Source organism: Phacochoerus africanus, chromosome 8, assembly GCF_016906955.1.
Source record: "Phacochoerus africanus isolate WHEZ1 chromosome 8, ROS_Pafr_v1, whole genome shotgun sequence".
Taxonomy (NCBI): domain Eukaryota; kingdom Metazoa; phylum Chordata; class Mammalia; order Artiodactyla; family Suidae; genus Phacochoerus; species Phacochoerus africanus.
Genome location: NC_062551.1, coordinates 157,910,789 through 157,935,422, shown reverse-complemented (window position 1 = coordinate 157,935,422; position 24,634 = coordinate 157,910,789). Strand labels below are relative to the sequence as shown.

General features: G+C 45.1%; 1 protein-coding gene across 4 annotated transcripts in view; it reads right to left on the bottom strand.

Moving 5' to 3' along the window:
- Positions 1-15,443, bottom strand: part of YIPF1 (Yip1 domain family member 1) — a 44,724-nt gene extending 29,281 nt beyond the window's left edge. For 2 of the 4 annotated variants that reach the window (XR_007136152.1, XM_047789038.1), the window contains exons 1-4: positions 14,344-14,389; positions 8,794-8,957; positions 3,437-3,517; positions 2,871-2,958 (exon numbers count right to left, since the gene is read on the bottom strand). Coding sequence is in view for 3 of the 4 variants with exons in the window: in XM_047789038.1 (XP_047644994.1) it covers positions 2,871-2,958; positions 3,437-3,517; positions 8,794-8,957; positions 14,344-14,374 (364 nt within the window). In the remaining variant the exon portion in view is untranslated. Of the gene's footprint in view, positions 1-2,870; positions 2,959-3,436; positions 3,518-8,793; positions 8,958-14,343; positions 14,424-14,811; positions 14,896-15,169 lie in introns of those variants that run through there. The other 2 variants (XM_047789041.1, XM_047789040.1) reach the window with 2 other exon arrangements.
- Between the last annotated feature and the right edge of the window lie 9,191 nt (positions 15,444-24,634).

Here is a 24,634-nt window from a genome sequence, read left to right as displayed (position 1 = left end):
AACCTTAGGTTTTCTCTTTGGTAAGATAAGGCTACCTTGGAGAGCGAGAAATAAAACGGTGTAACATAGCAAAACAGTGCTGAGCTCCACGTGTGGCTCCCGTTAGGTGCTCAGCAGACACTGGTTCCCTCTCTCCTTTCTTCTTCGGGGTAGAGATCAGGACTTTATCTTTGAATCCTCAGCCTCTAGCACACAACGGAGGACTCAAAAATTGTTTGAGCATCTATTCTGTGCTAAGCCTTCTGCCAGGCACTGAGGATTCCTCAAACACAAAGCCTACTTCTCAAGAAGTTCTCAAACTCGAAGTAAGAATGAATTCGCTAAAAAGAGACCCAGCCTTGGCAGCCTTTAGCTGAGAGGCATGGGCCAAGGCAGTGGTTTTTCACATCATGTCACTGGAGCTCCAGGAATTCCAAACGACACCTGGATGGAACTTCTGGTAATGTCCTTGAGAGAGGCACCTGAGCGGAGGGAAGACTTTCCTCAACCTCCACCAGAGCAGTTCCCCTTTTATTAGTTTAGACATTGGATATCCAGGACATTTGATGAAAAGGTTCTGCAGCTTAAAAACACCAGGCTAATAGAATAAACAGGGCCTTTATAGAACACTAAACTGGGTGCTAGTTCTACTTTTACATTTTAATTGAGGCATAGGTGACTTAACAATATTGTATGTTTCCAGTGTGCAACACAGTGTTCACAATTTTTAAAGATTATATTCCATTTATATTATTGTAAATATTATCAATATTCCTTGTGCTGCGTATCATATCCTTATAGCAGATTTAATTTATTTTTTAATTTACTTTTTATTCTTTGCTTTTTTAGGGCCACACCAGCGAGATATGGAAGTTCCCAGGCTAGGGGATGAATTGGAGCTGCAGCTGCCAGGCTACGCCAGAGCCACAGCAACACAGGATCTGAGCTGTGTTTGCAGCCTACACCACAGCCCACAGCAATGCCAGATCCCCAACCCACCGATCGAGGCCAGGGATTAAACCCATGTTCTCATGCATACTAGTCGGAATCGTTTCCAATGCACCACAATGGGAACTTCTAGCTTTATTTATATAAAAAAAGTGTTTATATAAAAAAAAGTTTTCTAGGAGTTCCCTTCATGGTTTAGCGGTTAACAAACCCGACTGGGATCCATGAGGATGCGGATTTGATCCCTGGTCTCGCTCAGTGGGTTAAGGATCTGGCGTTGCCATGAGCTGTGAGTAGATCATAAGTGTGGTAGGTGGGCTCGGATCCCATGTTGCTGTGGCTGTGGTGTAGGCCGGCAGCTATAACTCCGATTTGACTCCTAGCCTGGGAACTTCCATATGCCGTGGATGTGGCCCTTAAAAAAAAAAGCAAAAAAAAACACCACTTTTTTATATAAAAAAGTTGTATTTGTATAAAACTGTATTATATACTTCAGGTAGTTTATACCCCTTAATCCTTTGTCCCTATTTTGGCTCCACCCTCCCTTTCCTCTCCCCACTGGTAACCACTAGTTTGTTCTATTTGTGAGTCTATTTCTTTTCTGTTACACTCACTAGTTTTAGTTTTTAGATTCCACATATAAGTAATATCACACAGCATTTGTCTTTCTCTGTCTGACATATTTCACCAAGCAAAACACTCTCCAGGTTCATCCACATTATTGCAACTGGGTGTTCTAGCTTTTTAGTGACAACTCCCAGCATCAGTCTCCTGGCATGGCAGACAAGGATAATAACAGCACTTGATATCTAGCCTTGCTGAAAGGGTTAAAGAGCTTATGTCACGAGTGGCACCCAAAAATCCTCTTGAATTCCCTTTCCTCCTATAAACAACAAATACAATTACCCCAATACTTTATGTTCAGGATTGAGTCCATATATTACTGAACCCCAGTGAGTATTAGCTTCCTCATTTGAAAAATGGGAATAATAAACACCTACGCCAAAACTTGTTGCAGGAATTAAATGGGCCCGTGTACACCAAGTCTTCTGCAAAACTCCTGCACCCAGAAGCACTCAGATCCACCTCGTCTCTCTCCCTCAAACACACAGGCCACCATGGTTGCAGCCCCTTCCCTCCAGAGCACCCGGTAGACCTCTGACCCTTTCTCCGAGAGCAGGGAGGTTGGATAGACAGTTATCCGCTGGCCCGTCCTCCTCCAGCCATCCTCGGGGAAGCTAGCCTGTCTGAGGACAGAGCCTGAGCTTAGCACACCAATGAGTAAGGGTGAAAGTACCTTCTCCACACTCACCCCCACCACCAAACCCTCTAAAATTAAAATCAATAGGAGTTCCTTGGTGGAGCAGGAGGTTAAGGATCTGGTGTTGTCACTGCTCTGGCTCAGGTTCACTGTTATGGTGCAGGTTTGATCCCTGGCCTGGAAACGTCTGCATGCCATGCGTCTGGCCCAAAAAAAAAAAAAGTGTCTTTAAAAAATATCTGGACTTCCCTGGTGGTGCGGTGGATTAAGGACCTGGCGTTGTCATTGCTGTGGCTTGGGCTACAGCTGTGGCCCGGGTTCAATCCCTGGCCTGGGAACTTCTCCATGCCACAGGCATGGCCAAAAAATGAAAAATAAATAAATAAATAATAAAATAAAATAATCTCTTCTTATACAAAGTGACTTCATTTGTCTCCAGTTTGTAATGTCATGTGAAGACTTTCAAAGGACATTCTGTTACTTGTCATCAGGGCATTAATATAACATATGATTGCATCTGCTCCCCAAATTCAGTAGCAGGGCTGCTACTGAAGCTCAGAAGGGTCCAACAAAATGCCACACGCCCCACCAGCAGCGTACTTCACCAGCTTTCCAGGCAAACCACACACTCACCTGAGTTGAGCTGGTACAGGGAAAAGAATCAGAATGGCACTACACATACCATAGAGATCTGGATTGCTGCGGATATATAACCTCACAAAGTTTTTTCCTGGTATTGGTAGAAGAGACCCTTTTATTCTGTCAAAGACCTGGAAAAGACCACAGCACTAAGTTTACTCAAGATTTTTTTCTTGAAGTTTAATAGGTTTCCTGCAAAATTTAAAGTCAGTTAATAAAGCTTTTAACATTTATTTCGTGTCTTTATTTTTTCATTTAGTATTTTCAAATGCTAATAACCCTTTACTTTTTTTTTTTTTTGGCTGCCCCATGGCATATGGAGTTCCTGTGCCAGGGAATCGGATCTGAGCTGCAGTTGCAACCTAAGCCACAGCTGCAGCAATGCCAGATGGATCCTTAGCCCCCTGTGCCTGGCTGGGGATCAAACCTGCATCCCAGCACTCCCAAGAGGCCACCAATCCCATTGCGCCACAGAGGAAACTCCAATAACCCTTTACTTTTGAAGACCATACCTGGTACACAAAACCTTTCACATTACTTGAATGATGAACCATAGAAGAAATAAGTTTCTGTTACAAGTCAAAGGAAATATGAAATTGGTTTACAAACCTGATAAGTGTCTACATCAAAGAATGTTTGATAGTACTCAAATGTCCAGAAGGGGGAGCTTTTCTTCTGTCCAGCAAGTAACTGTCGGGGGTAAAATAAAACATAATGAACCCAGAAGTAACTTCCTTATTCTAGCTACCCAGAGAGAGGACGGGTTTAATGCAAAATCAAAATGTATGAAAGACCAAACTCTTCTGAATTCATCAATCAACTCTGACACAGCCATGCCCAATTCCCAACCTGACACAAAACAAGCACTGATTTTTGTTTTTGTTTTCCTGGATGCACCTGCAGCATGAGGAAGCTCCTCCCCTGCCAGTAACTGAACCTGCACCACAGCAGGGACAACCCTGGAGCCTTAACCCACTAGGCCACCAGGCAAGTCCCAAGCATTGCCTTTTTTTAAATGACAGTGTGTTGATTTATAATGTTGTACCAATTTCTACTGTACAGCAAAGGGATTCTGTCATGTATATATGAATGTGTGTAGATAGATAGATATAGATATAGATGTACATTCTTTTTTTTTTTTTTTAATTTTTCCTCATGGTCTATCCCAGGTGATTGGACGTAGTTCCCTGTACTATATAGTAGGACCTTGCTGTCTCTCCTCCACTCTAAATGTAATAGTTTGACTCTATTAACCCCAAACTCCCAGTCCATCCCACCCCCCGACCCCCCTCACGTCTTGGCAACAACAAATCTGTTCTCCAACAAGCAGTGGTTTTAAAGTCACACCAAAAGGTTCAAATCCTGGCCCCTCCACTAGGGGGTGACTTCATCAAATCACTAGACATCTCTTTTTTTTTTGTCTCTGTCTTTTTAGGGCCGCATCTGCAGCATATGGAGGTTCCCAGCCTAGGGGATGAATCTGACCTGTAGCCGTTGGCCTACACCACAGCTCCCGGCAACACCAGATCCTTAACCCACTGAGTGAGCCCAGGGATCGAACCTGCAACCTCATGGTTCCTAGTTGGATTTGTTTTCGCTGCACCACGACGGGAACTCCTAGACTTATCTCAGTCTTTCTTATCCAAAAATTACAGCCAGGAGTTCCCCTCATGGCTCAGCGGAAATGAATCTAACTAGTGTCCATGAGGAGGCAGGTTCGATCCCTAACCTCACTCAGTGGGTTAAGGATCCAGCAATGCCGTGAGTTGTGGTGTAGGCTGCAGATGTGCATAGGCCAGCAGTACAGCTACAATTCGACCCGTAGTCTGCATAGGCCAGCAGTACAGCTACGATTCGACCCGTAGTCTGGAAAACTCCATAGGCAGCAGGTGCAGCCCTAAAAAGACAAAAAAAAAAAACAGCTAGCCAGATCTACCTTATAGGATTATATAGGAAGGATTAGATGAATCATTATGTGTAATAACATGAACATGCAGACACATACACACACACATATACTCTCAGAGGGCAGTCAAATACCTTTTCCTCCTCCACCCCTCAACACTGTCACCACTACTGCCACCTGAATTCGCCAAACTCCGATATGCTGACTCACTCTAAAGTCCTAAAAACTTAAAATACACTGCTTTGACCAAAACCAAATTCCAGTTTAGAAGAGGCACATGAGGAAAGTCATGCCTATGCTAAGAACACAGCTCTTTTTAGCAGAATGCACACCCCATGTCAGGAACAGTGACTGCCACTTTTAGATATCCAAAGAGGATTCATACAAGAACAGTACAATCAGACTCTGAGGAGCTCTGCAGGACAAGAGAATCTATTTTTTGTTCATTATTAAGGAAAATATGTCTACAATTAAAGTTGTCCAACAATGGCAGTGGCTACTTTTACATGGTAATGAACGGGCAGTTACCAGAGGTATTCAAGGATACCATTAATATCTCGGGAGGGAAGCCGAAACAAAGGAAAACAGAAGGTTCTTTCTAGTTCTAATATTGCAAGATACTGAACACCAGAGACCCGCTTCCACAAGTCAGGCCTAGGAATTCTATCACTATCATAGAATATTGGTAATCTCTTCCCAATTCCCAGACAAAATGAAGATAATGGACAGAATGTTTTTAATTTTAAGATTCCCCCCGCATAAATATTTTCTTAAACTTTTGATGCCTGCTGTTGCTCAGTGTGATTAGTTAATCTTATGTCTCAACCTGTTTGGGCCAGGGTGCCCAGATATTTGGTTGTTCTGGATATTTCTGCGAGGGTATTTTTGGCTGAGCTTTACTTTTTTTTTTTTTTTGTCTTTTCTAGGACCACACCCCTGGCATATGGAGGTTCCCAGGCTAGGGGTCTAATCGGAGCTGCAGCTGCTGGCCTACGCCACAGCCACAGCAATGCGGGATCCAAGCTACATCTGTGACCTACACCACAGCTCACGGCAGATCCTTAATCCACTAATTGAGGCCAGGGATTGAAGCCACAACCTCATGGTTCCTAGTCAGAATCGTTAACCACTGAGCCATGACGCGAACTCCGAGTTAAAATGTAACTCCAATTTACGTTTAAATTGGTGCACTTTTGAATAAAGCAGATTGCCCTTCATAGTGTGGGTGGGCCACAACCAATCAGGTGAAGGACCAAAGAGAACCAAAGGCTGACCTCCTGAGCAAGAGGGACTTTTCCAGCAGATGCCTTCAGAGTTTATCTGCAACATCAGCTCTTCCTGGTTCTCCAGCAAAATGCCTTTGGACTCAAATTCTCAGGAGTCTTTTTTTTTGGGGGGGGGGGGCACATGTGGAAATTTCCAAGCCAGGGACTGAACCTCTGCCATGGCAGTGACTTGAGTCACAGAAGATCCTTAACCAGCTGTACCACCAGGGGACTTCCTGGGCTCAAATTCTCTATCCTGAGTCTCCAACCTGCCAGTATCCTCCATCAGACTTTAGACTCGCCCAACATTCACAACTGTACGAACTAAGTTTTAAAAAAGAAATCTCCTTCTCTACATATATACATCCTATTGATCTATTTCTCTGGAGAACCACGACCAATTAATACATTCAGTTATACTAAAAATCATTCCTGTGTCCTGAGGGTGCCAATCAGTTTGATAAGCACTCAACACTCATTACTCCAACACAGAGGAACTCAGACGGCCTTGGTTTAAAGTTCCATCTGCACCTGCCAGGTGGTGTCCTGGGACAAGTCACTTCAGCTCTGTGCCTCAGCTTTCTCATTTGTAAGATGAGGATAGGAGTTCCCTGGGGGCTTAGTGGATTAAGGATCCAGCATTGTCAAGCTGTGGCACAGCTTTGATCCCTGGCCAGGGAATGTCTGCATGCCATAGGCATGCCCCCAACTTGCCCCCCCCCCCCCAAAAAAAAAAAAAAAACACAAGAGAGAGAGAAAAGAATAAAAATTTTTTAAAAAGATGAGGATAAAAACAGTTCCTTGCATACAGGATTGTTTTGAGGATTAAATGAAACGATTCAAGTAAGAAACTTCAAATGGTGTCTGGCAGCTTTTTAACACTGAATAAATATTAGCTATTAGGATGATAATGATGACAATAGTGAACATACTATTTTATCATATTTGAGATGGGGAAATCCCAACTCGGGGAAGTTAAAGTGTCTATACCCAAGACCACAGAGCTATTATTACTGGCCAGACTAGGAGTCAAACACCGGGCCCCGAGTCTGAGCTCTTGTCACAATATCTAGTATATAATGCTATTTAATTTGACATAAACTTTGTAGGTTTTTTTTTTTTGGCCATGCCCTCTGCATGTGGAAGATCCTGGGCCAGGGACTGAACCTGCACCACAGCAGTGATTTGAGCTGCGGCTGTTGACAATGCCAGATCTTTAACCTGCTGCACCACAAAGGAACTCCGAATTTGGCATAAACTTTGGTGGTGATTTTGATATTTCACGCAGTTCCACGAAGAACACCTGGCACCCTACTATTTCCTGAGCCTGTGAACACCCTGCTATAAACTGAGTCCTCCTCTAGTGAATCACAACCATGATCCATTTATAAAATATTGCTAGAAATATTATTTTTCTAGAACACACCCACAGGGTACATGCAAGGAAATCTTTGCAATCAAAAAGAGCTCTGAAAAATTTTAAAGAAAGAAAGAAAGAGCTTTGAGACTCCAAATTCAACCAGATGTAGAAACCTAGAAATCTCCAGAGGTTCCTCCCTCTTTCTCTCTCATCCCTTTTCCACCAAGTCCTACTGATCCCACCCTCTGAACATCTGTGTTCCTCTAGTTGCAGCCACTTCAGCAGTCTCCTACCTGGTCTTCTGGCCTCCAGTCCACCTCCCACCCATTTACACTCCACAGGCCACTGTATCTTAAATATCTTTAAACATATCTGGTCATGTTGTTTGAAGCTTTCAGTGGTTCCCAAGAGTTTTTAGAATACAATTCATACTCAATGGGCTGAGTCCTTGCCTATCTGTGAGCCTCATCTCCTGTCTTGGACATCGTGCTCCCAGTGTACATGAAGACGGGAGATGCCCTGTTCTGCACCAGGCTGTTTTATGCTCCTTCGACGTCACCAAAACTGTTCCTTTTGCCTTGATCACCTGTTCCCACCTTCTTCCCCAGTTATCTCCTTTTCTTTCATCAAGATTCAATTGGTTTTTGGTCTTTTTTAGGGCCGCACTCAAGGCATATGGAGGTTCCCAGGTGAGGGGTCGAATCGGAGCTGTAGCCGCTGGCCTACGACACAGCCACAGCAATGCCAGATCTGAGCTGTGTCTGCCACCTACACCACAGCTCATGGCAATGCTGGATTCTTAACCCACTGAGTGAGGCCGAGGATCAAACCTGTATCCTCATGGGTACTAGTCAGATTCGTTTCCGCTGAGCCACGATAGGAACTCCTCATCAAGATTCAATTTAAGGGAGTTCCCTTTGTGGCTCAGCAAGTTAAGAATCTGACTAGTATCCATGAGGATGCAGGTTTGATCCCCAGCCTCGCTCAGTGGGTTAAGGATCCAGTGTTGCCATGAGCTGTGGTGCAGGTCGAAGATGCAGGTCGGATCTGGCATTGCTATGGCTATGGTGTAGGCCAGCAGCTACAGCTCCAATTCGACCCCTAGCCTAGGAACTTCCATATGCCGCACTTGAGGCGCAAAAAAAAAAAAAAAAAAAAAAAAAAAAGCCAAAAAAACCCCAAAAGATTCAATTTGAGTGCTACTATCTCCAGGCAGCCTTCCGTAAACACTTCTCTCTGCTCCCACAACCCCATGGGCAACAATGGTCTATTTGCTTGTCTGTTTCTCCCCCAAGGCAGAGGGCACACACACGATCTACCTTTGTGTGGCCACTGCTTGGCACCTCTACTGGCACACAAGACACAGTGAATAAATGTACGAATGAGGTTTTTTAAAAAGTTAAAAGATAAAAACATTTCAAAGACAAGTTCAAACCTCAGTTTTGTCCGAGTCATCATTTCCTAGTAGTTCATCATCCTCTTCTCTCCCTGAGCCTCTTGAGGGTCCTGACTGATGTTTGGGGGTTTCACCAGGATCCTCAATGCTGATCGTGGTGGCATCTGGGTTTGCTGCTAGAGAAGTGGCTGAATCAGCAAATTCTGAAATCAGTTAGAGCACAAGCGTATCAGAGACTCATCCACACTGGAAATGCTGCTCTTTGCACCTGAAGACAAACTGCTACAACCTCAGCTTTGCCATAGACCCTATCTGAGACAAACGACAAAAGGCTCAGAAAGAAAACCTCATCTAGAAATCAAGCTGACAGAGAAAAACGATTATGAAGGAGAGAATTTGAAGTCAGACCTGAATTTTAGTCCTGGCTCAGATACCTACTAAATATTTGAGCCTGAGTAAGGAACTTAACCTCTATTAGCTTCAGTGTTCTCATCTATACAATGGGGAGAATAATATTTATTTTAAAGAATTTGGGAAAGGTATGACTAGTACCTAAGGCAAGTCCTTGGCTGAATGCCTGGCTCAGAGCAAGTAACCAATCTAACCCTCTCTTCTTTGATTCAAGTTCAAACAAACTAATGGAAGTTATTTTTTCCAGTGAGTTCTATCTAATCACTACAGAAAATACGGGGACAAAAATGAAAGCAGAAACCACAGAATAAAAATCACTCTTAATCTCAACCAAATAAAGGCAAACACTATTAACTTTAGTACATTTCCTCTTGTCTACACAGTAGATTCATGCCAGTGATGATCATTCATTCAACAGATATTTACCGCCGGCCTACCATGTGCCAAGGACTGACTTAGAGTGTGATAGTACCATGGAGACCATTTTGTATCCTGCTCCTTCTACAGATTATATAAAAATGAGTTTTTCTTATGGTACCAGTCTTCACAGTGGTCTTCCCTGTGGTCACGTAATAGTCTATCAGCTGGAGGCGGGAAGAGCAGAGAGACTCTACTCGGTTAACACAGTGAACCCACTGTTACTGGATGTTCCGGGTGTTTCCCACTTTTTCATTCGTGCAAATAACACTATATGGAGGGTCTGCGTAAAGAAAGCTTTTTGGGCAGTTCCCGCCCTGGCGCAGCAGAAACGAATCTGATTAGGAACCATGAGGTTGCGGGTTCCATCCCTGGCCTCACTCAGTGGGTTAAGGATCCGGCATTGCCAGGAGCTGTGGTGTAGGTCGCAGACACGGCTCGGATCCATGGCTCGGATCCCACGTTGCTGTGGCTGTGGTGTAGGCCTGTGGCTACAGTTCCAATTAGATCCCTAGCCTGGGAACCTCCATATGCCGCGAGTGCAGCCCTCAAAAGACAAAAACACAAAAAAAGAGAAAGTTTTTGGGGTTACTGCCTTGGTGTGAACACTATCAGTTTGATCACGAGGTCAAAGCGTGTAAACCATTTTTTTTTTGTCTTTTTAGGGCCACACCCATGGCATATGCACTTTCCCAGGCTAGGGGTCTAATCAGAGCTACAGCTGCAGGCCTACACCACAGCCACAGCAACACGGGATCTGAGCCGTGTCTGTGACCTACACCACAGCTCATGGCAATGCCGGATCCTTAACCTGCTGAGTGAGGCCAGGGATCAAACCCACAACCTCATGGTTCCTAGTCGGATTTGTTTCGGCTGTGCCACGATAGGAACTCCGACATGGTCCTTTGTTTAAGATAATACTCCATGACCTTGGGCAAATCACTCCCTATCTATCTCTCAGTCTCTGTTTCTTCAACTGTACAATGTAGATAATACTTAACTCACAGAGAGAGTTTGAGGATGAAGTGAGATAATAATAAATATTGTTGGGGTTCCCATTGTGGCACAGTGGAAACAAATCTGACTAGTAACCATGAGATTGCAGGTTCAATCCCTGGCCTCACTCATTGGGTTAAGAATCCAGTGTTGCCGTGACCTGGGATGCAGGTCATAGATGCAGCTCAGATCCTGCATTGCTGTGGCTGTGGCTGTCGTATAGGCTAACAGCTAGAGCTCCGATTTGACCCCTAGCCTGGGAACCTCCATATGCTGGGGGTGTGGCCGTAAAAAGCAAAAAAAAAAAAAAATTATAGCTATCATTATTGGCTAAACAGGATGCTAACTTTTAAAAAGATGGGTATAACTTTGTTGGAGGGAATCAGACCAAGGCAGATATATTTAAGTCACATATGTGTATGTGTGTGTGTATGTATTTGGCTGCCCCGTGGCATATGGAGGTCCCTAGGCCAGGGACAATCTGAGCCACAGCTGGGAATGGCAGCACTGGATCCTTAACCCACTGCACTGGGCCAGGGATTGAACCCACATCCCTGTTGCTGCAGAGGCACCATCGATCCTGTTGCACCACAGCAGGCACTCCAAGTCTCCTATTTAATTTTTTTTAAACTCTCAAAATTTTTATGTTGATTACATGTAGTATAAGTCATATTTTTTAAATAGCAGTTTACAAGGGGCAGGGGAGGGGGAAAGACATGCCAGAAGGAGGCGCGGAGGGTGTCATGTCAGAGGGACCAAGTCCAAAGAGGTTCAATGGAGGCTGATCACTCATCTAGTTGATGGGATTAGGAAAGGCTACTTGAGAGAGTGCCAACAGGAAGCCCGGCCAGAAGTGGTTAGGGAGGGTATCTCATGCAAAGGGTATGGGATGAGCAAGAGCCAGAAGATGAAGACTGTCCTGCGTCTGAAGAGCAGCACGTGGCGTGGTGTGATCTGAGCAGAGGTGGTATGAACCTCACACGTGACAACTATTCGCACGTGCTGCTCTGCAGCAGTTATGTTTGTCCATCTCAGCTCCTTGAGGACAAGACGGGTGTGTGTCTTATTTCTGCTACCAACCCTATCTGCTTCTACATCCCATGCTGTGTTTTGCCTCTGTGCCTCATCTGACCCAACCTCTTCCACCTGAAGGGTCCTGATCTCCACTTTTTCAATGAATGCCACCCCTCGTTCTCGGAGAGGCCTTCTGTGACCCCCACGGCATCCTGGTTCTCTCTAGAGAGCAAAGTCTTTAACATGGTTTATAAAGTCCTGTGTGATGTGGCCCCTGCCTGCTCAAACCTCACCTTGTGCCAACTTTGCCTACCGTCTGTGCTCTGGGATGTTGGTCCGCTTTCAATTTCTTGATGAAAAACGAAACAAACTTCCCCCCTCCCCAGGCACTCTGCGCGCACTGTTCCTGACACCTGAACTGCCTGGCATGGTGCTCCCAGACAGGGTGACCAAGGAGGGCCTCTGGAATGAAGTGAGACTTGAACAGAGAAAAGGAACAAATCCTGTGGAAAAACAAATCTGGAGGAAGAATGTCCCAAACAGAAGGAGGGCACCAAAGCCCTGAGCCATCAGTGTACCCGGAGTCTATGAGGGACAGTGACGAGGCCCATGGGGGTAAGGAGGGAGGAAGGGCTAGCGTGGCAGGAGGTGAAGTCAGAGGCAGCGGAGGGCTGGATCACGTTGGGCCTCCTGAGCACAGAAGGGTCTTGGCCTTTCACCCCTTGTGAGATGGGAGCCACTGAAAGGTTCTGAAGGAATGACACAGGCTGACTTTCTGGCTGCAAAATACACACTGTAGGGAAGCATGGGGGGCTGCAGGGAGACCAGAAGAAAGGTAAGGGCTATTTGTAACCCAGATAAGCAAGGATGGTGACCTTGAGCATGGTGGGTGAGTGGCAGAGCTGGTGAGAAGGAGTCAGATGCCAGACGTGTTTTGGAGATGGAGCTGACCTTATTTGCTGGTGAAGTAAATTTCTCTTTAAACACCATATCTCGGAGTTCCCGTCGTGGCTCAGTGGTCAGTGAATCTGACTAGGAACCATGAGGTTGCGGGTTTGATCCCTGGCCTCACTCAGTAGGTTAAGGATCCGGTATTGCCCTGAGCTGTGGTGTAGATCACAGATGCAGCTCGGATCCTGAGTTGCTCTGGCTGTGGCATAGGCCGGCAGCAGCAGTGCCAATTAGACCCCTAGCCTGGGAACCTCCATATGCTGCGGGTGCAGCCCTAGAAAAGACAAAAAGACAAAATAAATAAATAAATAAATAAACACCATATCTCTTCCTTAGACAGTAGTAAGACAACACAGTCTGTGACGCCTGGGTTCAAACTCTGCTTTACCACTTACTATAATTGTTAGGCAAATGACTTAATTTTTCTCAGCCTCAGTTTCCTCATTGGTAAGATAGGGAGAATCAAATAACTGTTTCATAAAGTTGACATAAGGATTAAATAAGTTCCTATTTATAAAGCACTTAGAACAGCACCCTCCATTCAGTAAATACCATGCAAGTGTATTCCTCCATCCCTAGCCTAAGTCAGGCTCTGGGTTATGAGTTAGGAACTTTTCGTGCAGTTCTTTCATAATTTGCAGATATACATTTTTTTCGTCTTTTGTCTTTTTGAGGAACACACCCATGGCATATGGAGGTTCCAGGCTAGGGGTCTAATCGGACCTGTAGCTGCCAGCCTACCCCAGAGCCACAGCCATGCCGGATCCGAGCTGTGTCTGCGACCTATACCACAGCTCATGGCAACGCTGGATCCTTAACCCACTGAGCAAGGCCAGGGATCGAACCTGAAACCTCATGGTTCCTAATTGGATTTGTTTCTGCTGCGCCATGACAGGAACTTCTGTAGTTATATATTTAAATGATCATTTCACAAATGAATGTTTCCCTCACTAGACTGAGAGCTTCACAAGGGAAAAAACTGACTGTTCACTCTTCTACCCTGATAACTAGAACAGCTGGTTCATGGTCACACTCATGAGATATTTACAGATTCAGTGAAGGAATGATCTAATTGTACTGCATCCTAATTATCTTTTTACACTTTCTACCTACCTCAACAGTGTAAAACTCTTCTCCTTTATCTTGTCTTTTTTTTTTTTTTGCCTTTTCTAGGGCCGCTCCTGCGGCATATGGAGGTTCCCAAGGTAGGGGTAGAATCGGCATATGGAGGTTCCAAAGCTAGGGGTAGAATCAGAGCTGTAGCCACCGGCCTACGCCACAGCCACAGCAACATGGGATCCAGGCCATGTCTGTGACCTACACCACAGCTCACGGCAACGCTGGATCCTTAACCCACTGAGAAAGGCCAGGTATCGAACCTGCAACCTCATGGTTCCTAGTCAGATTTGTTAACCACTGAGCCACAACAAGAACTCCCTCCTTTATCTTTTTATCTCCTGTATCTAGTAGACTTCTAATCACAAACTAGATGCTCAATAAATGTGTGTTAAAGCAGAAACTTTATAAACATTTTCTGTAATCACTGCACTAAATTTATGATGTTACCAATCTGAAGGGCTATTTGGCAAAAAAAAAAACAAAACAGCTGGTGTGGACAAACAGAATAACTCAACTGTGGCAAACATTCTTTCATCAAGATGTCTAAAATAAAAAAATTTTAAAAATTAAAAAAAAGATGTCTAAAATAATCCTTAACATATGCGCCAATATAGCAATGGAAATCCATTGCTGTGACTGCAGAAATACTGATCATAAAAGGTGGGCACCCAACTGATGTACCTTCAAACTGCAAGTCATCTACAGCTGCCATTCAGCCAATGGGTCTTCTCCCAATTAGTGGGAAGAAAATTTGTGGATGTCTAAAAAGGAAAAATATATACACTTCATAGGATATCACAATAAAGTACCTGCAAACAAACCTTTTTTTCAGTGGTAGAAACGGTATTGCTTTCCCTAGATTCTTTTTTCAGTGGGATTTGATAGGTTTAGATAAAGAAAACCATTTAGCATCAGAAACTATTTAAACTGTTGTAAAGAAACTAACTCGTGGGAGAGGGAACGGGGATCCATTGGTTCCATCCATTTTCACTTCCAGTATGGGTCTTTTAAAGGCCAGATGCAGCCTGGAGATGGAAGGATAAAGAAGGGGAAGCTGGGGTTTGAGAGTGGCCCTATGAAGGCAGTAAACAGCAAAGGCAGTTCCGCCTAGCCAGTGGTTAAAGGCACAGGCTCTGGAGTCAGACAGACCTGGGTTTCATTCTCAATTCTGCTGCTTCTCGCTGTTCGACTGCGGGCTTCTGGCGGGGGGCGGGGATGCCTCAGTTTCCTCATCTGTAAAATGGGTTCACAATCGTACCTACTCACACGGTGTTGGGTACCATTAAATGAGACAGTGAGTGTAAGGCGCTTAGTGCACAGCCAAGCAATTAGTAGGCGCTGGAGTGATGGGGACCCTGCAGCCTGGGGTGGTCTGGAAAAGGGCTGCCCAGGAAGCAGAGGCAGTGAGTGTTTTAGGAGGAGGAGCTAGGCCGTAGCGACCCTGAGCAGACAGGAGATCCCAGGCCCCCTTGGTTCCGGGACGGCCCCGCACACCCCGCGGCCTCACCTCGGGGAGGGGGGCTCGACGCCCAGCGGGTCCCGGGAAGCCTCCGGCCTCAGATTCAGCTCAGATCCTGGTCCCGCCGAGTGGCCGGAAACCGGAGATCCGGGGGGCAGAACTTCTCTGCCTCCTCCGGGCAGAGCCCCGCCTCCTTAAAGAGACAGCAGCTCCGGGGGACGCTGCTTCCGGAGACCAGCGGGCAGCAGCATCCAGAGCTCGCTCCCTCCGCCACCCCTCCGAACGGCGAGGCTCGGGCTCTTAAAGAGACCCAGGTAAAGCCAAGGGGCTCTGTCACGCGGGAGTGAAGGAAAAATTACATTTAGCGGGGTATCTCTATTAACAGACAACCTCCTGCCCTGGATCACTCATTCACAGACATTTACAGGGTCTGCCACAGTTCGACTCGCTCCGGGGGCGGAGCAGAGAAATCTCTGGAGAGTGGGGTTTACTTTGTGTTTGTTTTATCCTTTTAGTGAAATTTAAAATAGCTTAAGGAGTTCCCCATTGTGGCGCAGCAGAAACGAATCTGACTAGGAACCATGAGTTGGAGGGTTCCATCGCTGGGCTAAGGATCAGACGTTTCCGGGAGCTGTGGCCTAGGCCCTCAGCTGTGGCTCCGATTCCACCCCTGGCCTGGAACTTCCATATGCTGTGGGCGCGGCCTAAAACAAAAAACAAAAAACAAAAACGCATAAGGAAAGACGATGGCGAAAAATAAAAAAAAAGTCTTCAATCCCCCCATTCTTTTTTTGGCCATAAAATTTAACCAGTGAATAAGAGTCATTACTTTCTGAGTTTGAGAATGAGTGAGCCAGGGCAGGATGTTGTCTGTTAATAGAGATACCTGGCTAAATGTAATTTTTCCTTCACTCTTACGTGACAGAGCCTCTTGGCTTTACCTGCCGCTTATTTCACCACCACTAATCTTATCCCGGCTTCAGCAGGTATAAATTATGCCCTGGTCGAGGGCTGGGGGCGCAGTAGGGACTGGCCTCACTCACCCCCGTGTCCCCTTGTGGCATCTAACACCACCTTGACTATGGCAGGGCCCCAGTAAACAACTGAGTTGCACTGAGTAGATGAGAAACATTTTGCTCAGCTTTCAATCTTGGCTTAACACCGACACATCCTTCCAGATTTCAGTACCACTTCTTCCTCCTAGGGAAAGCCTGACTTCAACTCCGAGGACTTCTTTTGCGCCCATTGTCCCCTGTGCTTGCTTCTACCAAGGTAGTGGTTATTGTTTGCCCATCTCTGCCAGCCTGTGAGTGCTTTGAGGATAAGGATCGGGAATGAACCTGGTCTCCTGGTCCCCAGGGCCGTTCCAGGGTCGGGCACGGAATAGTAGCTCACTGAAGGCTAACTGTAAAGTGATCAAGTTCTGGCTGTCTAAGCAGCATAAGCCAAATTCGCTCCCCACAAAAGGTGGAAACTGTGACTTTGGCCTCATCACACTGGGCCCTTATGTTCGGCTGGAATGACATCTGACTCTTGGTTATACACACATACACGCAGAGTGTCTTTATTGCATTGACACCATAATCAGGCTTTATACAGGCAGAATCTCTAATTCACAGAAAAATCCAGCAAGCTTGAGGTGGTGATCCTCCTTTTACAGATTAAAAGGCTGAGGTTAGTGTATGTGCAGGGTGTTCTGGTTGAATATGTACCAGGAATGAATATGTACCAGGGTACTTTGGTTGAATATGTACCAGGAATTCAGGCACATAAGTGTATCAAAGACTTCTTATGCCCCCTGCCAGATCTTCTTGGCTTCACTGCTGCTTATTTCACCCCCACCAATCTTATTCTGGCTTCAGCAGGTATAGCTCAAGTGAGCTTCACCTGAAGTCCAACCCTCAGGCGTCTCATTTTCTTTCTGCATCAGGGCTTGTGTCTTGATTTAGGGGTCCCAGGACTGGAGGAATGGTTCGGCCCCAGGACAGGTGCAACCCAGAAGTGCAGGAGTGGGAAGTGGTTAATGCCTCATGGGACACCTCCTTGACCAATGAAGTCAACAGCTAATGAATACATGCTTCTCTCTTTTTCCCCTCTGATACCTCATTCAGCTTTCAGACTGTCTTGCGGGATCAAAAAATTGAAGGCCTTCGGAAGTGGCTAATTTGATCATGCATCCTTGCAATGGCTCTCCTTCCTTCCCTGCTTTACAACTCCTGCCCTTCACTCCTGATCCTTGCTCCCACACTTGCCAAAAAAGTGTTCACAGGAGATAAGGAGCCTACACTAAGGCATGTTGGTACCAAGTGTGGCCCCAGAAAGCAGTCCTCAGGATGGAATTTTGGAACCTGACTGCCTACTAGTCAGATGACAACATCAACCCCATTGCTAGTGAGAAGTGTGTGTGTGTGTGTGTGTGTGTGTGTGTGTGTGTGTGTTGGGGAGAGGTGATGTTTCTTCTCTTGGAAACAGAAGTAAAAGTTATACTGATATATTAATTATAATGATATACATAACTTTTGGCTTAAAATGAGACAAGAATCAAAGATAACTATACTGTACACTGGTTTAACTAAAACATTGATTCTCAACAGGGACTGTTTTGCTCCCAGGGGATATTTGGAAATATCTGAAGACTTTTTTGTGTGTGTGTGGGGAGGGAAGGCCAGGGCATGCGTCCGCTTAATACGGGAATCACAGTTCCCAGAGCAGGAATCGAACCTTGCCTGCAACAGTGAAAGCACTGAGTCCTATCCCTTAGTCCACCAAGGAACTCCCCCCCTTTTTAAAGACATTTTGATTGTCATGACTTGTGGCATGCTACTGGACAGGGTTCTGCTAAACATCCTACAATGTACAGGATAGTCCCCACAAAGAAGTATTACCTAGTCCAAAATGTCAAAGTTGAGAAACTCAGAGCTCAAACGTTCACAGTGTTGCTGCAGTTGTGTACGTCACAACTGCAGTGTGGGTTTGATCCCGGGCCAGGGAACTGCCACAAGCCATGGCTGCAGCCAAAAAAAAAAAAAAAAATTTGATTAATGTAATCCATTACATCAAAAGCCTAAAGAATAAAAAAAAAACAAAACATGATCATATCAATACATGAAGAAAAATCATTTGACAAAAATCCAATATCCATTAATTACAAAAATTCTCAGCAATCTAGGAATAAAGGAGAACTTCCTCAACTTGGTAAAGAACATCTACAAAAGACCTACAACTAATATACTTAATGGTGAGATACCAGGAGCTCTCCTGCTAAGATCAAGAATAAGGCAAGAATATATCCTATTGATTTGCAAACTAGCCCCCTGACATGGAAGGCAAAGAAAGAGCCCAAAGAGGAGTTCCCACTGTGGCTCAGTAGGTTGAGAAGCCGATTTATATCCATGAGGACACAGGTTCCATCCTTGGCCTTGCTCAGTGGGTTAAGGATCTGGCGTTGCCATGAGCTGTAGTGTAGTTTGAAGACTCGGCTCAGATCTGGCGCTGCTGTGGCTGTTGTGTAGGCCAGCAGCTGTAGCTCCGATTCAACCCCCAGCCTGGTAACTTCCATATGCTGCAGGTGTGGCCCCAAAAAGCAAAAGAAGGAAGGGAGGGAGGGAAGAGGGAAGGAGAGAGGAAGGAAAAAAGGAAAGAAAGAACCCAAATGAAGTGGGGAATCACTCCAGATTGGTAGGTGGCGGGGAAATTTGTGAGGCTTGTCTTGGCAGCCATCAGACAACTAGATCTCTGATCCTTCTCGCCATTATCCTGAAAGTTTATACGGGGGACTAAACTGCGGTCAGTCATGCATACTATTGAGATGGTCTCAATACCACTTTACTGTCTCGGGCTGCATCCTTGGGTATTCTAGCATGGGGAAGGCAAGTGGAACACACATTCCAAGGACATGGGAGGGAGTGAGGAGCTTCTGATTGCCCAAGTCCAGCTTACAGGTTAACCAGTGGTCAGGCCTCTTAGTAACTGCCTCCAAAATCCCCTCTCATCACTCTTTCAACATCATACTGGAAGTTCTAGCTAATGCAATAAAAGAAAAGGAAATAGGAGTTCCCACTATAGCTCAGCAGGTTAAGAACTAGACGTTATCTCCTTGGGGATTCAGGTTCAATACCTGGCCTTGCTCAGTGGGTGGAGCATCCTGTGTTGCTGACAACTGTGGCACTGGTCACAGATGCGGCTTGGATCTGGTGTTGCTGTGGCTGTGGTATAGGCCTCAGCTGTAGCTCCAATTCGATCCCTAGCCTGGGAACTTCCATATGCTTCAGGTGCGGCCGTAAAAATAATTAAAAAAGAAAGAAAGAAAAGAAGGTTAACGTATACAGACTGGGAAGAAATAAATAAAGCTGTTTTTGTTCATAGATTACACAACTGTTTATGTAGAAAATCTGAATGAATTGACCAGAAAACTACTGGATCTAATAAGTGATTATTGCAAGCTTGTAGGATACAAAGTTAATACACAAAAGTCCATTGCTTTCCTATATACCAGCAATGAATAATTGGAATCTGAAATTAAAATGATACCATTTACATTAGCATCCCTCAAATGAGATACTTAGGCATAAATCTAACAAAATATGTGGAAGATCTATACAAGGAACACTTTCTGGTGAAGGAAATCAAGGAAGAGCTAAATAAATGGAGAGATATTCCATGTTCATGAATGGGAAGACTCAATATTGTCACAATGCCAGTTCTTCCTGAAATAATCTATAGATTTAATGCAATCCCAACCCAAATCCCAGTAAGTTATTTTGTGGATACTGATAGACTGATTTCAAAGGTTATTTAGAGAGGCAGAAGACCCAGAATATTAGCACAATAATGAAGGAGAAGAACAAAGCTGAAGGACACTCTTCAACTTCAAGACGATATAAAGATGTAGTATTCAAGAGAGTAGGATATCGGCAAAAGATTAGACAAATAGCTCCAAGGAAAGAAGACAGAGATGTGAAAAAGAATACGTCTTTGTATAACTGACTTTTTCTTTTTTTTTTTTGGTCTTTTGTCTTCTTCTTTAGGGCCACACCCGAGGCACATGGAGGTTCCCAGACTCGGGGTCGAATCAGAGCTACAACTGCCGGCCTATGCTATAGCCGCAGCTACACTGGATCTGAGCCGCGTCTTTGACCTACACCACAGCTCACGGCAACGCCAGATCCTTAACCCACTGAGCAAGGCCAGGGATCAAACCCGCAATCTCATGGTTCCTAGTCCGATTCGTTTCCCCTGAGCCTCAGTGGGAACTCCCCATAACTGACTAAGGTTGTTCTACAGTAGAAATGAACACAACATTGCAAATCAACTATACTTCAATAAATTAAAAAAAAAAAGAATCTAAAAATAAAAAAAAGAAAGAAGATCGAGTCCAGAAAGAGACCCACACAAAAACAGTCATCTGATCATTGACAAAGGAACAAAGGCAATACAAAGGAGAAAAGAAAGCCTCTTTGGCAAATGGCACTGAAATAACTAGACATCCACATGCAAGAAAAATGAATCTAGGCATAGACTTTACACCTTTCACAAATATTAAGTCAAAATGGATTTTAGACCTAAATATAACACACAAAATTATAAAACTTGCAAATAACATAGGAGAAAAATGAGATGACCTTGAGTTTGGTGATGACTTTTTGATACAAAACCAAAGTCACAATTCATGAAAAAAAAATTGATAATTTGGACTTCACGGAAATTAAAAACTGCCCTGAAAAAGAACTGTCAAGAGACCGAGAAGACAAGCTACAGATTGGGAGAAAATATTTGCCAAAGACATACCTGATAAAGGACTATTATCTAAAGTAAAGAAAGATCTCTTAGAAGTCAAAGATGGAGTTCCTGTCATGGCGCAGCGGACATGAATCCAACTAGGAACCATGAGGTTGTGGGTTCGATCCCTTGCTCAGTGGGTTAAGGATCCAGCGTTGCCGTGAGCTGTGGTGTAGGTCGCAGACTTGGCTCAGATCTGGCGTTGCTGTGGCTCTGGCGTGGGCTGGAGGCAACAGCTCTGCTTAGGCCCCTAGCCTGGGAACTTCCATATGCCGTGGGTGCGGCCCTAAAAAGACAGAAAAGACAAAAAAAAAAAATCAATGATGAAAAAACAATCTGATTTTTAAATGAGCAAAAGATTGGAATAGACACTTCACCAAAGAAGATACAGATGGCAAATAAATATATTAAAAGATGCTTAACATCGGGAGTTCCCGTCGTGGCGCAGGGGAAACAAATCTGACTAGAAACCATGAGGTTTCGGGTTTGATCCCTGGCCTTGCTCAGTGGGTTAAGATCCAGTGTTGCCGTGGGCTGTGGTGTAGGTCGCAGACAAGGCTTGGATCTCTTGTTGCTGTGGCTGTGGTGTAGACTAGCAGCCGTAGCTCTGATTAGACCCCTAGTCAAGGAACCTCTGTACGCCGCGGGTGCGGTCCAAAAAAAAAAAAAAAAAAGATGCTTAACATCATACGTTTTTAGGGAACTGCAAGTTAAAACAAACGAAATACCATTCATTGCACATTTCTTAGAACAGCCAAAATTCAGAACACAGACAACATCAAACGCTGGTGAGGATGTGGAACAACAGAAACTCTTATTCATTGATGGTAGGAATACAGAATAATGTATCCACTTTAATTTTTTATTTTTATTTCTTGTCTTTTTAGGGCCACAGTGGTGGCATATGGAGGTTCCAGGCCTAGGGATCTAATTGGAGCTGTAGCTGCCAGCCTATGCCAGAGCCATAGCAACACCAGACATGAGCCGCATCTTCGACTTACACCACAAATCAGGGCAATTCTGGATCCTTAACCTACTGAGCAAGGCCAGGGATCGAACCTGCATCCTCATGGATACTAGTCAGATTCTCTTCCACTGAGCCACGATGGAAACTCCACTGCACCCACTTTAGAAGACAGTTTGGCAATTTCTTACAAAACTAACCATACCCTTACCATAAGATCCAGCAACTATGTTCCTTGGTATTTACCCAAAAGGATTGAAAACTTATGTTCACAATGAAAACTGCCCACAGGGAGTTCCTGCCTTGGCAGAGTGAGTTAAGCATCCGACTGACTGCAGTAGCTCAGGGCCAGTTCAGTGGGTTAAGGGATGCGGCATTGCCAGAGCTGTAACTCTGGTCACAGCTGTGGTCAGATTCAATCCCTGACCAGGGAACTTCCATATGCTGTGGGTGCAGCCATAAAAAGAAAAGAAAGAAAACAAAACAAAACCTGCACACAGATTTTTTTTTCTTTTTTGGCTGCCCCTCAGCATACTAAGTTCCTGGGCCAGGGATCAGATCTGAGCTGAAGTTGTGGCATACACTGCCTCTGCAGGGATCAGAACTGAGCTGCAGCTGTGACCTACACTGCCTCTGTGGCAACTGCATCTGTGGGAATACAGGATCCTTAACCCACTATGCTGGGCAGAGGCTGGAACCTGCATCTCAGTGCTCCAGAGACCCCGCCAATCCTGCTGTGCCACAGAAGGAAAACCTGCACACAGATGTTTAATGGCAGCTGTCTTAGTCCATTCAGGCTGCTATAACAGAATATCATAGACGGGGTGGATTATAAACAACAGAAATGTATTTCTCAGAGTTTTGGAAGCTGAGAAATCCAAGATCAAGGTGCCAGTATATTCCGTGACCAGTGAGTGTCCACTTCCAGGTTCCTAAACAGACATCTTCCAGTGGTAGCACCACATGGTGAAAAAACAAGGGCATTCTCTGGGGTCTCTTTATCTCTCTCTTTTTTTTTTTTGTCTTTTCTAGGGTGGCATCCTCGGCATATGGAGGTTCCCAGGCTAGGGGTCCAATCGGAGCTGTAGCCGCTGGCCTACGCCACAGGCACAGCAACACAGGATCCGAGCCACGTCTGTGACCTTCACCACAGCTCACAGAAACGCCACATCCTTAAACCCACTGAGCGAGGCCAGGAATCGAACCCCCAGCCTCGGGGTTCCTAGTCGGATTCGTTAACCACTGAGCAATGACGGGAACTCTTGGGGTCTCTCTTATAAGGGCATTAATCTCACTCATTAGTGCTCTACTCTAAAGACCTAATTGCGTCACAAAGACCCTACCTCCAACTACTATCATTAGGGATTAGGTTTCAACATATGAATTCTTGGGGGTGGGGGAGACACAAACCTTCTTCAGTCTATAACAGCAGCTTTGTTCATAGTTGCCAAACTTGGAAGCAACCAAGATGCTCTTTAGTAGGTGAACAGATAAATCAACTATGGTCATCTAGACAATGGAACATTATTGAACGCTAAAAGGAATGGGCTATCACGTCATGGAAGACAGGGAGTTTTCTTAGGTGCATATTACTAAGTGAAAGAAGCCAATTTAAATGTCTACATACTATGTGATTCCGATGGCATGATATTCTGGAAAAGTTAAAACTATGAAAACACGGAAAAGATGAATGGTTGCCAGGGGAGTGGGAGGGATGGAGGGTTGAAGCACAGAGGATTTTAGGGCAGCAAAACTACACCTCGTGATACCATAACGCTGGACACATACATCACACATTTGTCAAACCCGTAGATTGTACACCAACAGAGTGAACTCCAGGCATTCCCGTTGTGGCTCAGTGGGTTAAGAACCAGACTAGCATCCATGAGGACGCAGGTTTGATCCTTGGCCTCGCTCAGCGGGTTAAGGACCCATTGCTGCCGTGAGCTGCAATGTAGGTCGCAGGTGTGGCTTGGATCCTGGGTTGCTGTGGCTGTGGCCAGCAGCTGCAGCACTGATTCAAACTCCAGCCCAGGAACGTGTGTGCCACCGGTGTGGCCGTAAAAAGAAAAAAGAAACAAGAAAAAACAAGTGACACCAGGGATATGAGATTGCTTTGTACCTGGCAAAGTGCTATACATACAGGAGGGGTTATTAGGGCTTGAAGAGACCGGGGTTTGTAATTTGTAGGCACAGTGTGGGGCGTTTGCATTGAGATGCTCAGAAAGAGAACATTTTTTGGAGCTGTTTTTTCTTTCTCTAAATAAAGTTAGTGTGATAGAGTCTGAAGTGGACATCGTTTTGAAAGTGGTAGCTACTTTCAAGTCATCCTTCCCTCCACCCTGACATACAGGCATGAAATGCTTCTGGAGGGGTAAACCTAAGCTTTGTGAATTAACTCCTTAAAAGATTATTAACAGCAGAACTGGCCTGAGGCCACTCCCCTTTCTGGGCCTCGGTTCCCCAGCTTAAAAAAAAAAAGAGTGGGAGCTCCCTTTGGGGCGCAGCGGAAACGAATCCGACTAGGAACCATGAGGATGTGGGTTTGATCCCTGGCCTCGATCAGTGGGTTAAGGATCTGGCATGGCTGTGGCTGTGGCGTAGGCTGGCAGCAACAGCTCGGATTAGACCCCTAGCCTGGAACCTCCATATGCTGCGGGTGCAGTCCTAAAAAGACAAAAGACAAAAAAAAAAGTTTAGCTATGTTCCAACTTCCCCACTCTGAGCATCTATGATTCTTTTAGTTTCTCCAATGAGCCATGCTCTCTCTG